At 52.6% G+C, this 15,950-nt stretch overlaps 2 protein-coding genes across 2 annotated transcripts in view; one reads left to right on the forward strand and one right to left on the reverse strand.

The window, feature by feature from the left end:
• Positions 1 to 272: 272 nt before the first annotated feature.
• On the reverse strand, positions 273 to 9,325 carry MRPS16 (mitochondrial ribosomal protein S16). The gene is made up of 4 exons (XM_077458372.1): positions 9,281 to 9,325; positions 5,901 to 6,018; positions 2,577 to 2,837; positions 273 to 534 (listed from the first exon to the last, which is right to left on the reverse strand). Exons 2-4 carry the CDS (start codon positions 5,911 to 5,913, stop codon positions 356 to 358), a joined length of 453 nt encoding a protein of 150 aa, XP_077314498.1. The 5' UTR covers positions 5,914 to 6,018; positions 9,281 to 9,325; the 3' UTR covers positions 273 to 355.
• An 84-nt stretch (positions 9,326 to 9,409) lies between these two features.
• The window catches only part of VPS13D (vacuolar protein sorting 13 homolog D), a gene marked incomplete in the record, with an annotated part of 334,001 nt that continues 327,460 nt past the window's right edge, over positions 9,410 to 15,950 (forward strand). The window contains 4 exon segments of the mRNA XM_077455954.1: positions 9,410 to 9,589; positions 12,668 to 12,821; positions 13,604 to 13,681; positions 15,467 to 15,657. Of these exon segments, the coding sequence (XP_077312080.1) occupies positions 12,725 to 12,821; positions 13,604 to 13,681; positions 15,467 to 15,657 (366 nt within the window).

The raw sequence follows: 15,950 nt of genomic DNA on the forward strand, positions 1-15,950 counted from the left end.
GGGAACGATTCACCAGCAGAGAATGTTTGGTGAAAGTCACAATTTCTGCTCCACTAATAGACCCCTCAGTGTACGTAAAGGCAAACCTTTGTTGTTGCTGTGGACGGAGTGATGAGTGCTGAGAACCTCTGTCAGGTCTTTATTGCTGTCTGTAGATTCTGCCCCTGTGGGGGAGGGGTCACGGGAGGAGGGGAGGGGTCACTGGAGGAGGGGGAGGGGTCACGGGAGTGTTGCAGAGTTCAGCCCTGAAAATTACAAATATTTCAGAACAATAAATTAGAGTTTTTTTTATTTTATTGTACAAAAAGTGAAGTGTCACCGGCTGATCCTTCAGAATATGAAAGTCTTTTAGTTGTCAGTGGTCTGGGGAGGGGACCGGATCCTCCTCCCCATGCTCCTCTGTAGGGTGTTCCTCAGGCTCCTCCTCTGTAGGGTGTTCCTCAGGCTCCTCCCCCGCGGTCTCTTCTTTGGCTCTCCTCAGTCTCTCGCACTCTGTGATGGTCATGGGATGGAGAGGGAAGAAACCGGCCAATCCTGGAAGAAGGAAGGAAAAAATCAGGGGAAATACTTCCAGACTTCTTCAGGAGGATGATGACTGCGCTGCCTCTGACTGAAGGTGTGCTCTGCCCAAGCAGACAGCTTCTACGGGACTTATCGCCCCCCCCCCCCCCCCCCCGGTGATAATCCCAGCCCCCGCTATGTGGGGGTATCCATGAGCAGACCTAGGAGCAGTCACACCCGTTGTCTTAAGCCCCATACACACTATCAGATTATCTGCTGAGTTTTTCCTTCAGATTTACCAAAACCATGTAGTAGAAGGGCCGGCCTGATCGCAGACACATTGAAACTCCTAAGGTTTGTCCTCATATTATATGGTTTTGGTAAATCTGAAGGAAAAACTCAGCAAATAATCTGATAGTGTGTATGGGGCTTTACCTGTCCTCCAATGAATCTAATGGACCCCTGATGTCTCACCTGTCCTCCAATGAATCTAATGGACCCCTGATGCCTCACCTGTCCTCCAATGAATCTAATGGACCCCTGATGCCTCACCTGTCCTCCAATGAATCTAATGGACCCCTGATGCCTCACCTGCCCTCCAATGAATCTAATGGACCCCTGATGTCTCACCTGTCCTCCAATGAATCTAATGGACCCCTGATGCCTCACCTGTCCTCCAATGAATCTAATGGACCCCTGATGCCTCACCTGCCCTCCAATGAATCTAATGGACCCCTGATGTCTCACCTGTCCTCCAATGAATCTAATGGACCCCTGATGTCTCACCTGTCCTCCAATGAATCTAATGGACCCCTGATGTCTCACCTGTCCTCCAATGAATCTAATGGACCCCTGATGTCTCACCTGTCCTCCAATGAATCTAATGGACCCCTGATGCCTCACCTGCCCTCCAATGAATCTAATGGACCCCTGATGTCTCACCTGTCCTCCAATGAATCTAATGGACCCCTGATGCCTCACCTGTCCTCCAATGAATCTAATGGACCCCTGATGCCTCACCTGCCCTCCAATGAATCTAATGGACCCCTGATGTCTCACCTGTCCTCCAATGAATCTAATGGACCCCTGATGTCTCACCTGTCCTCCAATGAATCTAATGGACCCCTGATGTCTCACCTGTCCTCCAATGAATCTAATGGACCCCTGATGTCTCACCTGTCCTCCAATGAATCTAATGGACCCCTGATGCCTCACCTGTCCTCCAATGAATCTAATGGACCCCTGATGTCTCACCTGTCCTCCAATGAATCTAATGGACCCCTGATGTCTCACCTGTCCTCCAATGAATCTAATGGACCCCTGATGTCTCACCTGTCCTCCAATGAATCTAATGGACCCCTGATGTCTCACCTGTCCTCCAATGAATCTAATGGACCCCTGATGTCTCACCTGTCCTCCAATAAATCTAATGGACCCTTGATGCCTCACCTGTCCTCCAATAAATCTAAAAGACCCAATGCCTCACCTGTCCTCCAATAAACCTAATGGACCCCTGATGTCTCACCTGTCCTCCAATAAATCTAATGGACCCCTGATGTCTCACCTGTCCTGCAATAAATCTAATGGACCCCTGATGTCTCACCTGTCCTGCAATAAATTTAATAGACCCCTGATGTCTCACCTGTCCTCCAATAAATCTAATGGACCCCTGATGTCTCACCTGTCCTGCAATAAATCTAATGGACCCCTGATGTCTCACCTGTCCTGCAATAAATTTAATAGACCCCTGATGTCTCACCTGTCCTGCAATAAATTGAATAGACCCCTGATGTCTCACCTGTCCTGCAATGAAGCTGATGGGATGCAGATCCCAGAAAGTGACACCAGGACCCAGAAGTGATGATTTATTGCTTCCGGGTCAGTAATAGGAAAGGGAGATCACTGAACAGACATTCAATGATCTCCCTCCCCTCTAACCAGCTGCACATACAACAAAGGTTGAAAAAAGAACATTAAAAGTATCTTATTTAGAAAACTTCAGCTGCTGATAATACAGGGAGCTTTATATAAACGCATGTCCCGGGGTCAGGGTGCGTTTCTTGTTCTGGACTCACCCAGCAGTTTGGTGACAGGTTTGGTGACATGCGCTCCGGAGGCGATCCAGTATTTGATCCTCTCAATGTTGAGGCTCACCAGTTTCTCGTTATATACATTGGGCATCGGGTCGTAGGTCCCCAGCTTGTCCAAGTGCCGCCCATCTCGCGCTCGCTGGTTGTAGGCAGCGACAATCCGGTAGAAGGGTCTGTTAGCGCATCCGCCGAGCGCCATCCGGATGACAACATGGCCGCCATAGTAACGGCGTAATAACTGAGACGCTGAAAGGAAAAGAACGAATCGTTGTAAATTGTGGTGAATCCGGCAGAAACCAAGGTGTGCGGAACAAACCAAGGTGTGCGGAACAAACCAAGGTGTGCGGAACAAACCAAGGTGTGCGGATGTGAATGGGGCCCTTGAGAGCCTGAAAATTGCTGAATTCCTGTCATATAAATATTCAGCATCTTCCCCAATCACCCGATACCCAGCCTGCCCTCCCGACACCCACCCCGCACTCTGTACACAGAAGTCTGTGCACAGAGAGATGCGTGGAGACAGAAGCGGGGGATGGTGCTCTTGGGGTCATAGGTCCTCCATGTATGACGGTGGGGGATGGTGTTCTTGGGGTCAAAGGTCCTCCGTGTATGACGGTGGGGGATGGTGTTCTTGGGGTCATAGGTCCTCCATGTATGACGGTGGGGGATGGTGTTCTTGGGGTCATAGGTCCTCCATGTATGACGGTGGGGGGTGGTGTTCTTGGGGTCATAGGTCCTCCATGTATGACGGTGGGGGATGGTGTTCTTGGGGGTCATAGGACCTCCATGTATGGCGGTGGGGGATGGTGTTCTTGGGGTCATAGGTCCTCCATGTATGACGGTGGGGGATGGTGTTCTTGGGGTCATAGGTCCTCCATGTATGACGGTGGGGGATGGTGTTCTTGGGGGTCATAGGACCTCCATGTATGACGGTGGGGGATGGTGTTCTTGGGGGTCATAGGACCTCCATGTATGGCGGTGGGGGATGGTGTTCTTGGGGTCATAGGTCCTCCATGTATGATGGTGGGGGATGGTGTTCTTGGGGGTCATAGGACCTCCATGTATGGCGGTGGGGGATGGTGTTCTTGGGGTCATAGGTCCTCCATGTATGACGGTGGGGGATGGTGTTCTTGGGGTCATAGGACCTCCATGTATGATGGTGGGGGATGGTGTTCTTGGGGTCATCATTCCTCCTCCTCCAAACACGGTGAGTTGAGTTAATGCGAAAGATCTGGATTTTGGTCTCCTCTGACCACAACCCATCCCCCGGTTCTCCTCGGAATCATTCGATGTTCATTAGTGATCTTCAGAGGGACCTGTACATGTGATTTCCTGAGCGGGGGGACCTGTACATGTGATTTCCTGAGCGGGGGGACCTGTACATGTGATTTCCTGAGCGGGGGGATCTTGCGGGGGCTGCAGGATTTCAGTCCCTCGCGGTGTAGTGTGTTACCGATTGTTCTCTTGGTGACTATGGTCCCAGCTGAGATCATGGAGAAGATTCTCCGGTGTAGTTCTGGGCGGATTCCTCACCGTTCTCCTGATCATTGATCCTCCACGAGGTGAGATCTTCCATGGAGCCCCAGACCGAGGAGATCCATCGTTATTTTGTAAATAATAATTCCACCAACTGTTGTCTCCTCTCACCAAGCTGCTTGGCGATGGTCTTGTAGCCCATTCCAGCCTTGTGTAGGTCTCCAATCTTCTCCCCGACATCCTTGGACAGATCTTTGGTCTCCATGGTGGAGAGATTGGAATCTGATTGGTTGCTTCTGTGGACAGGTGTCTTTTATACAGGTAACAAGCTGAGATTAGGAGCACTCCCTTTAAGAGAGAAGAGTTCTCCTCATCTCAGCTTGTTACCTGTATAGAAGACACCTGGGAGGGAGAAATCTTGCTGATTGATCGGGGTTCAAACACTTAGCATGGGAAAGACACGTATAGGGAGAGGTACAAGTGCTGCTCATCCCAATAATACAAAATGGGAAGGTTCCCCCAAAATGTTTTTTTTTTTGTCAGCAAGGTAAATGATTCGGTCAAATAATATGTATAGAAAAAAAGATCATTTTATTTGTATTATACAAAGGATAATAACATGATGATAGTTAAAATATGAGCTCTAGTAGGAGAATAATAACGATTTCAGATACAAAATAGCAAACAGAGAATTATACAAAAAACATGACATATCAGAATGTCAGTGGTATAAATGTCTGACGCGTTTCAACCCATATAGTTAGGGTTAGTTTGCTGAAAGAGATATTATAGGTACACATGTAAATATCAACAGATAGTACATAAACCACAAGATATATGGAATACAGACATGTGATGTATTTACCCACCAAAAAAACGTATCCAGGAAGAAGAAGCTTCCTACATAGGAGAGCCCTTAAAGCTTTTTCACAGAAGATCCTGCCCACTCCACGGGCAAACAGCAACCGAGAGGGAGAAAAACACCTCAAAGTACAGCTTACAAGGAGTCACACGTGTAAGTGCCCCCCAGGGGGTGCCATGCGGGGTGGGTGGCACCTGTAGCAGATACCCAAGTGGAAATTTATATGGTCTGTCCAAAGGATTGATGAACAAGAATCCTAGAATTACAAAAAAGAGCAAAAATTGTATATATATATATTTATTGCTCTTTTTTGTAATCCTAGGGTTCTTGTTCATCAATCCTTTGGAAAGACCATATAACTTTCCACTTTGGTATCTGCTACAGGTGCCACTCACCCCGCCTGGCACCCCCAGGGGGGGCACTTACAAGGGATCTCTATGTAGGAGGCTTCTTCTTCCTGGATACATTTTTTGTTGGGTAAATACATCACAGGTCTCTATTCCATATATCTTTTGGTTTATGTGCTATCTGTTAATATTTGATGTGTACCCATGTACCTTTCAGCAAACAAATCCTCTGAAGAAGACTCTAACTATATGGGTTGAAACGCGTCAGAGTTAGATTTTTCTATACATATTATTTGACCGAATCATTTACCTTGCTGCCAAAAAATAAAACCCCTGTTGGGGGAACCTTCCCATATTGAGGATCAAATACTTACTTCACTCACTGTACATGGACGTCAGATTGGGAGTAGCCTCTGTGTCCCTATTGGTGTGAATGAGACTCACTTCACAGGGGTACACCTGTACATACCTGTGCAGATGCATGTGCCCCCCCCCCCACTAGTGTGTGCGCTATAATACCCTGGTATGACGGAGGCCTAAAAGCATTTTAGTTGTGGAGATTCTGTATAATTTGATTCCTGCAAAATAAAAAATTATCTGGTGACAGATGATGGAAATACTCACTCAGATGAACCATTGTGACATGTTCGGATGTCCTGGAAGAAGAAGCAGACACTGCCGCGATCCGTCCCTGACGTCCTGGAAGAAGAAGCAGACACTGCCGCGATCCGTCCCTGATGTCCTAGAAGAAGAAGCAGACACTGCAGCGACCTGTCCCTGATGTCCTGGAAGAAGAAGCAGACACTGCAGTGACCTGTCCCTGATCAGCTCTATTCACAAAACAAGCTACCCCCCCCCCCCCCCCACCAAAACTGTGGGGCTGTCTATGTTTATTATCAGTTGCCGATCCATCACACAACCCCGCAGTGCCGATTGTTCATCTATTCCATTGTAACTAATCCGTCAGCTGAGCGGGTTGTGTGATGGATCTGCCGGTGCCGTGCGTGTTTATTATCAAACACAGATCTATCACACATCCCGCACAGCTGACGAATCATTCATCAGTTTAGTAATCACCAATCAGTCAGCTCCGCAGGGATGTGTAAACATACACGGCACCGCCAGATCCGCCACACAACCCGCACAGCTGACTGGTGACTACTAAACTGATGAATGAACAGTCAGCGCCATGCAGAATAGGGGTGGAGACTATGGGGCTGTGCTGTGACGCCCCCCCCCCCCCCATAGGAACTGTAGTTCTGCACAAACAGAAATGACCCAGATCCCAGAAGACTGAGGGCTCCATGCTGCTGGCCCTCTGTGCGGGGGCCAGCAGTGACTGGTGGTCTGGGAAATACTCCCCTCCCCCACACGCGTTTATATTCTTACATGTCTGTAGGTAAGGGAGAGGGGAATTGGCTTTTTACATGTTTTTTACTTCTATTGGGGGATTGCTTGTCATAGACTTCTATGTACGAAAGAGGAGATGCGGCAGAGGGAGAAGACAGCGGAGAGAGGAGAAGCGGCAGAGGGAGAAGACAGCGGAGAGAGGAGAAGCGGCAGAGGGAGAAGACAGCGGAGAGAGGAGAAGCGGCAGAGGGAGAAGACAGCGGAGAGAGGAGAAGCGGCAGAGGGAGAAGACAGCGGAGAGAGGAGAAGCGGCAGAGGGGGAAGACAGCGGAGAGAGGAGAAGCGGCAGAGGGGGAAGACAGCGGAGAGAGGAGAAGCGGCAGAGGGGGAAGACAGCGGAGAGAGGAGAAGCGGTAGAGAGGACGGTGGAGAGAGGAGAAGCGGTAGAGAGGACGGTGGAGAGAGGAGAAGCGGCAGAGGGGGAAGACAGCGGAGAGAGAGGAGAAGCGGCAGAGGGAGAAGACAGCGGAGAGAGAGGAGAAGCGGCAGAGGGAGAAGACAGCGGAGAGAGAGGAGAAGCGGCAGAGGGAGAAGACAGCGGAGAGAGAGGAGAAGCGGCAGAGGGAGAAGACAGCGGAGAGAGGAGAAGCGGCAGAGGGGGAAGACAGCGGAGAGAGGAGAAGCGGCAGAGGGGGAAGACAGCGGAGAGAGGAGAAGCGGCAGAGGGAGAAGACAGCGGAGAGAGAGGAGAAGCGGCAGAGGGAGAAGACAGCGGAGAGAGAGGAGAAGCGGCAGAGGGAGAAGACAGCGGAGAGAGGAGAAGCGGCAGAGGGAGAAGATGTGCTCAGATAAGAGTCTGGTATGGATTTTAGGGCGTACCCCAGAAACGTTTTTGTTTTTTTTTCATTTTGGTGCGGGGTTCCCCTTCAAGATCCACAGAGCACAAGTCGCACTGCAAGTCGGATCCTCATGATCTGATTTCTGGTGTGACTTCTATTCAAATGAATGGACTCCCATAGCGGAGCACTGATTCTGACATGTAAAAAAAAAAGCTTGACGAGGCTCATCGCAGCCGTATCCAGAGTGAGGCCGCAGTGAGCAGCTTTTACCAGTGCCAGACATTTTTACAGCTCTAACACCAGTCCTCAGAACCCCTCCCCCATCCTCAGAACCCCTCCCCGTCCTCAGAACCCCTCTCCAGTCCTCAGAACCCCCTCCCCGTCCTCAGAACCCCCTCCCCGTCCTCAGAACCCCCTCCCCGTCCTCAGAACCCCTCCCCCGTCCTCAGAACCCCTCCCCCGTCCTCAGAACCCCTCCCCCGTCCTCAGAACCCCTCTCCAGTCCTCAGAACCCTCCCCCTGTCCCCACAATGCACCCCGACATCAGAACCCCCCTGTCCTCACAACGCGCCCCGACATCAGAACCCTCCCCCGTCCTCACAACGCCCCCTGTCCCCACAACGCGCCCCCCGTCTTCACAACAGCTCCTAAAAGCCGGTGTGTGAGGACATAGAGCAGTGTTTCTCAATTCCAGTCCTCATGGCCCACTAACAGGTCATGTTTTCAGGATTTCCCTCAGATGAAACAGCTGGGGTAATTACTAAGGCAGTGAAACTGATCAAATCACCTGTGCAAAATAATGGAAAGCCTGAAAACATGACCTGTTAGTGGGCCATGAGGACTGGAATTGAGAAACACTGACCCAGAGCAACATGGAGAGGCATTTCTAAGCTGCTGTGAAAAGGCCCCGTGTGGGCGGTCTGGTGTGTGGAGGGTGGAAACGCCTTGTTCTGATTGGAGGTTTTATTTTCAGGTATTTATAATATCTTTGTACACAAGGGGGCGGTATTCGGGGGTCTGAATGGTGGAATGATCACAGTAAGATGATGGGGGGAGGGGATCTTATATTCCGGTGTTCTGACACATAGCGTCCGTCCACGGAATAGTGTCCGCCCCGTACTGCGCAGGCGCAACACGGAGCAGAAGGAGCTTCCGAAAATCTCCAAAGATGAGCGGCGCCTGCGTCCAGGTTCACCCCCCACCATCCAAGTGGACATAGAGCTGCACATAGTAACAGGGCCCCTCGCTTCCCTCGCTGCGCTTCGGGCTCGGCCTCGCTTCCCTCGCCTCTTTTTATTCTACCTCTATGTCCACTTGGATGGTGGGGGATGAACATGGTGGGGGGGTGAACCTGGTGGGGGGGTGAACCTGGTGGGGGGGTGAACCTGGACTGCGTTCATCTTCGGAGATTTCCGGAATCTGTGTGTGCTGCGCATGCGCACTACACATCACACACTATCCGATGGGGGACACAATGTGATAGGACACCGGCGTGGAATATTCGGACACAAACACTCGTCTGATTACAAATCTCCGATGTTCGGACTTCATCTATGGGGGGGATTCGGAGACACTGTGAAGCCTCAAACCTGTCTGGTGTCCCCATTGGGGAAATTTCCCTTCACTTCCTGTCCCATAAACATAACAGGAAGTGAGAGGAAATCTCGGGGTGTCCCCAGTGGAGGATTTCTCCTCTATTCCTGCTCTGGGGCTTCGGCCTCCTGTTGTGTCTCTGGGGCAGGAAGTGAAGGTAAATCTCCCCTGTGGGGACATGCGACAGAGGGAGCACCTCCTGGGGTCACCCCATGTACTTACCTCCCTGTGCTCTGCCCTTCACCGCTCTCCCACACCACGGCGCCTGGTGATGACGTCAGGATAATGTGACCTCTCCATGTGAATCTCCGCTCCGCCCCCTCTTCTCCTCATCCCACAATCCGATGGAGTACAGCCGCCGTCCTCCAGGGGGCGATCACACTCCGCGCCGCGATCAGCTCTATGGTTCTGGCGGTTCCTGTTATCTACTTCCGGTCGAGAGGGCGGAAGTGGGTGAGGATCGCCGGGTGGAATGTGATCATGGTGGGGAGTACAAAGATGGTGGCGTGAGTGCGCAGCTCTTGACACCGGGTGAGTGGCCCTCTGCCACCCCTGAGAGGGCGGGGCTGGGGGAGTCCGGGTGAGACCTGACTGTCATAGGATTATGGGGGAGAAGGGTCACACCCCTAGGTGGGGGGAGGCGGGGCCACCTGTCAGGGGACTGAGTGACAGGTGTATGGGGGAGGGGACTTCACCTGACAACACTGTCCTCCCTCCTCCCCCACCTGTCATCCTGATCCCCCACCTCACCCCTCCCCCACCTGTCATCCTGATCCCCCCACTTCACCCCTCCCCCTCCACTATCCTACTGATCCCCCACTTCACCCCTCCCCCACCTGTCATCCTGATCCCTCACTTCACCCCCCCCCCCATACTGATCCCCCACTTCACCCTTCCCCCCACCTGTCATCCTGATCCCCCACTTCACCCCTCCCCCTCCACTATCCTACTAATCCCCCACTTCACCCTCCCCCACCTGTCACACTGATCCCCCACTTCACCCCTCCCCCTTCCACCATCATACTGATCCCCCACTTCACCCCTCCCCTTCATACTGATCCCCCACTTCACCCCTCCCCCACCTGTCATCCTGATCCCTCACTTCACCCCTCCCCCACCTGTCATAGTGATCCCCCACTTCACCCCTCCCCCATCATCCTGTTCCCCCACTTCACCCCTCCCCCACCTGTCATCCTGATCCCCAACTTCACCCCCCCCCCTATCATAGTGATCCCCCACTTCACCCCTTCCCCACCTGTCATACTGATCCCCACCACCATCATACTGATCCCCCACTTCACCCCTCCCCTTCATACTGATCCCTCACTTCACCCCTCCCCCACCTGTCATCCTGATCCCTCACTTCACCCCTCCCCCACCTGTCATAGTGATCCCCCACTTCACCCCTCCCCCACCTGTCATCCTGATCCCCAACTTCACCCCCCCTATCATAGTGATCCCCCACTTCACCCCTTCCCCACCTGTCATACTGATCCCCACTTCACCCCTCCCCTCACCTGTCATACTGATCCCCTCCACCATCATACTGATCCCCCACTTCACCCCTCCCCTTCATACTGATCCCCCACTTTACCCTCCCCCACCTGTCATACTGATCCCCCACTTTACCCCCTCCCACATCATACTGATCCCCCACTTCACCCCCTCCCCCACCTGTCATACTTATCCCCCACATCATCCTGATCCCCCACTTCACCCCTCCCCCACCTATCATACCGGTCCCCCATCATACTGATTCACCACTTCACCCCTCCTATCATACTGATCCCCCCACTTCACCCCTCCCCCCCACCTGTCATACTGATCCCCCTCTCCGTCCCTCCCCAACCACTGACATCAATTGTCTGACCCCTCTCCCATTCTGACACCACCTGACTGTCATACCAATCCTCCACTTCTCCCCCTCCCCCATCACTGACTACACTACCTGTAATACCCACCCGAGGGAAGAGTAAGGATGACAGACAGGTGAAGGATGAAGATGAAGGGGGAGGATGGGGTTGGGGATGATGGAGGGGTGATTGGTCGGAATTATCAGAGGTCTTGGTGGGCCTTTCTTCGGTTTCAGCAAATCTCATTATATATTTCTATACCGGAGGGTGATCCTCATCCTCATCCTCATCCTTATTATGATTTTTGTCACATTCAGTTAAAGGGGAACTCCATCTAAAGCCTTTCTTCTGTATTAGGTGGGGCGGGGTTGATCACAGAGAATAGGCTGGTGTTGGGTGAGAGGTTGGAGGGGGTGGTCCTAGGCGGGGTGCAGTGTGCTCTGTCCGGAGTAAGAAAGTTGGATGTGATGTCATCTTAGTGTGACTTCCTGCCGCCACAATGACATAAAGGAGAACTCCGCCTGTGTACAGTTGTGTGTTCACCCCTACATTACTGTGAGGGGCGGAGGACCCCACACTCTCCTCTATATTGTCATCTACAGCATTGGGACCGACCACCTCCCCGAGTCCCGGAACGGGCCACCTCTCCCCGAGTCCCTCCTCCGGGTCCCGGAACGGGCCACCTCTCCCCGAGTCCCTCCTCCGGGTCCCGGAACGGGCCACCTCTCCCCGAGTCCCTCCTCCGGGTCCCGGAACGGGCCACCTCTCCCCGAGTCCCTCCTCCGGGTCCCGGAACGGGCCACCTCTCCCCGAGTCCCTCCTCCGGGTCCCGGAACGGGCCACCTCTCCCCGAGTCCCTCCTCCGGGTCCCGGAACGGGCCACCTCTCCCCGAGTCCCTCCTCCGGGTCCCGGAACGGGCCACCTCTCCCCGAGTCCCTCCTCCGGGTCCCGGAACGGGCCACCTCTCCCCGAGTCCCTCCTCCGGGTCCCGGAACGGGCCACCTCTCCCCGAGTCCCTCCTCCGGGTCCCGGAACGGGCCACCTCTCCCCGAGTCCCTCCTCCGGGTCCCGGAACGGGCCACCTCTCCCCGAGTCCCTCCTCCGGGTCCCGGAACGGGCCACCTCTCCCCGAGTCCCTCCTCCGGGTCCCGGAACGGGCCACCTCTCCCCGAGTCCCTCCTCCGGGTCCCGGAACGGGCCACCTCTCCCCGAGTCCCTCTTCCGGGTCCCGGAACGGGCCACCTCTCCCCGAGTCCCTCTTCCGGGTCCCGGAACGGGCCACCTCTCCCCGAGTCCCTCCTCCGGGTCCCGGAACGGGCCACCTCTCCCCGAGTCCCTCCGCCCCGGGAGCCGACCACTCCCCCTCCTCCCTGGGCCCCGGAGCCGACCACTCCCCCTCCTCCCTCTTAAAATAGTGCGGGGGGGGGGGCGGTCAGGGGTAAAGTAATGCTGAGTGCAGAGTAGCCAACACAGATCTCCTTAAGCTTTAATCATCCGCAGCACAGATCATCTCTCTCTCTCTCTCTCTCTCTCTCTCTCTCTCTCTCTATATCTATATCTATATCTATATCTATATATTACACCTGTGAGGTGGCGCTCTGCTATGCCTTGTAGAGATGATGTAATAAAGTTGTAATTTTGAGACTCATTGATTTTGTGGACAAAACTTTGACTTCCTCCAACCACTGATCTCGGCCCTCGTGTGTCGGAAGTGATTTTGGGACATTATGTGAAATCTCCGTTCTGTGATTCCAGGAATACACAACCAATGAACGATCGGTGACATGTTGAAGGAGACCTGAGTCTGTCATCATGTTGGAAGGATTGGTGGCCTGGGTCCTCAACACCTACCTGGGCAAATATGTCAGCAACCTCAACACACACCAACTGTCTGTAGCTCTACTGAAAGGTAAAGAACCCCGAAAAATGATTCCTCTGTACAGAGAACCCCGAGGAGAGAAAGCGCCAGACAGCTTCTAGATCCTTCCAGCTGTCTCTCTCTGTCTCGCTCTCTCTCTCTCTCTCTCTCTCTCTCTCTCTCAATACTCACGGTAACATATTAGTCATTTTATGTTTTGCTGCCTCTCTGGGAATTTTTACAGATTTTTTTTTTTTTTTACCTAAAATGAAAAAAGAGGTTTATACTTTCCTGCTCTGTAGAAGACTATTCTGAATATTCTCTTCTGGGGTCCCTGTCAGCTCCTCCTTCCCTGAGTGTCCCCATAGCATGCTGTGTGATGGTGGGGCCCTTCTGTGAGTGGGCTATAGGTGATCCTTTACATAGTATTACCTATAGGTACAAGTCAGAGGTGGGCGTTTACTTCCACTTTAATTATAAAGAAACGCAAAACTTTTTTTAAATGTGTGGAGATGAAGTTCACCCCTTTGATCTGCAGATTAATGAACAGGATGATACAAAGGTAACACTGTTACATTGTATCTGTAGATGAAGTGGGATGTACAAACATTGTATCTTTCTGTAGTGTCTGAGGAGATGGGACGTATAATCAGACGGATGTTTTCTGACTCCTCCTCCTCCTTTTTACATTGTATCTGGTAGTCTCTCTCCTCATGCTGTATTGCGTGTTATATGATTGTAGAGGACGGAGAGTCGGTGTCACCGGAGCCGGGTATATAAGAAGGGTCAGGTAATGGAGGAGGATTGGTGATGGGATTCTTCTGTCTTCTCAGGTGCGGTGGAACTGGAGAACCTCCCACTGAAGAAGGACGCTCTGAGAGAACTGGAACTGCCATTCGAAGTGAAAGCAGGTCGGTAATAATTAGAGAGCCAATGACTAAGGACCAGTAAAAAAGACTGACCAGACGGGGCACCATGGGTCCCACACAGACCAGGGGCCCAGACAGTACGGGCACCATGGGTCCCACACAGACCAGGGGCCCAGACAGTACGGGCACCATGGGTCCCACACAGACCAGGGGCCCAGACAGTACGGGCACCATGGGTCCCAGACAGTACGGGCACCATGGGTCCCACACAGACCAGGGGCCCAGACAGTACGGGCACCATGGGTCCCACACAGACCAGGGGCCCAGACAGTACGGGCACCATGGGTCCCACACAGTCAAGGGGCCCAGACAGTACGGGCACCATGGGTCCCACACAGACCAGGGGCCCAGACAGTACGGGCACCATGGGTCCCACACAGACCAGGGGCCCAGACAGTACGGGCACCATGGGTCCCACACAGACCAGGGGCCCAGACAGTACGGGCACCATGGGTCCCACACAGACCAGGGGCCCAGACCGTACGGGCACCATGGGTCCCACACAGACCAGGGGCCCAGACAGTACGGGCACCATGGGTCCCACACAGACCAGGGGCCCAGACAGTACGGGCACCATGGGTCCCACACAGACCAGGGGCCCAGACAGTACGGGCACCATGGGTCCCACACAGACCAGGGGCCCAGACAGTACGGGCACCATGGGTCCCACACAGACCAGGGGCCCAGACAGTACGGGCACCATGGGTCCCACACAGACCAGGGGCCCAGACAGTACGGGCACCCAGGGGGCCTGATCTGTGCAAGCCCCTTTTATATTCTCCAGGGTCTCTGCCTTGCAAAATATATGTTTGGGAATTTTCTAGCAAAAAACAATGATTCTTATGCCCCGCACACACGAGCGGATTTTCCGTCGGAAAAAAACTTGGATGTTTTTTCCGAAGGAATTCCACTCAAGCTTGGCGTGCATACGCCCGGGTCACACACAAGTTCTCTGTTCTTTTGACAGTCAGGAACGCGGTGACGTACAACGCTACGACAAGCCGGGAAAATTAAAGTGGAAGTAAACCCATTGATTTAAACAGTTAAAAAAGAAAAGGCATGCCAGGAATGTTAACTGCACATTGGCTGTGCTCTCAGCCAAACTATCAAACCACCCAATGGCTGGTGTCATAACGAATCACATGTGCAGCACCATAGCAGTTGCAGATTAAACAGAGGCATAGATGGCAGCTTCCTTTGCTGAAAACGATAGGGGAGTTTACTTCCACTTTAAGTTCAATGCTTCTGAGCATGCGCAAATTGTTTCTGAGCATGCGTAGGAATTTTGCACGTTGGAATTGCTACAATTGGAATTTCCAATCAAAACTTTTTCCGACCAAAAAATAGAGAACCTGCTCTTAGTCTTTTGCTGGCGGGAATTCAGCCAGCAAAAGTCCGATGGAGCGCACACACGGTCGTATTTTCTGACCAAAAGCTCTCGTCTGTCTTTTGCTGGCCGAATTTCCGATCCTGTGTGTGGGCATTACAGATGTGAGGGAAATGTCGGTATTGGTTTGGCAGTAAATCAGGTAAAAGGTTTGTTATTTTGGGTTGAGCCTGGGGGGGGCGGGGGGGGTAGGGCTAGGGGTGATGACAAGTGTTTAGGAGGGTAGAGGGGATTATGGGTGTTACATTTTTCAAAAATGTAATTTGTTGCTGAATTCCTGACCTACCCCGAGAGACTGAACCGCAGGGAAAGTTTTAGCAAATATTGGAAGTTGCAGATTTTTTTATTTTTGTTTACATTTCAATTCTGCCTTTTTGTAGGTTTTATTGGCAAAATAAGAATCCAGATTCCCTTTTACCGCCCCCACTTGGACCCATGGGTGATATCCATTTCCAAACTTCATTTAATCGGCTCTCCGGACGGACAGGAAGACTTTGATGAGCTGAAGGAGAAGTTGTTGGAAAAAATCCGCAAAAAAGCTCTTCTGAAAGCCTTGGAGGACAAATGGAAGGTATCCGACCCACTCCATTACTATTCAACCCCCTCATTTCCTCCACCATTATAACTGTGAGCAACAATGAGCGGGAACCCCCTTCCTCCCCAGAATAAACCACCCTTCCACCTCCCCTTCCACTGGGAACCCCCTTTCTCCCCAGAATAAACCCCTCCCCTCCCCCCTTCCACCTCCCCTTCCACTGGGAACCCCCTTCCTCCCCAGAATAAACCCCTCCCCTCCCCTTCCACCTCCCCTTCCACTGGGAACCCCCTTCCTCCCCAGAATAAACCCCTCCCCTCCCCCCTTCC

The sequence above is a fragment of the Lithobates pipiens genome, unplaced genomic scaffold (genome assembly GCF_037356315.1).
Source record: "Lithobates pipiens isolate NorthernLeopardFrog02 unplaced genomic scaffold, aLitPip1_a1.2 Scaffold_27, whole genome shotgun sequence".
Classification (NCBI taxonomy): domain Eukaryota; kingdom Metazoa; phylum Chordata; class Amphibia; order Anura; family Ranidae; genus Lithobates; species Lithobates pipiens.

Bases quoted from the DNA above. Each gene is read 5' to 3' on its own strand.
- MRPS16 (XM_077458372.1), bottom strand. The intron at 535-2,576 runs GTGAGTCCAGAA...TCCTTCTTCCAG, and splicing joins ACCTGTCACCAAACTGCTGG to GATTGGCCGGTTTCTTCCCT.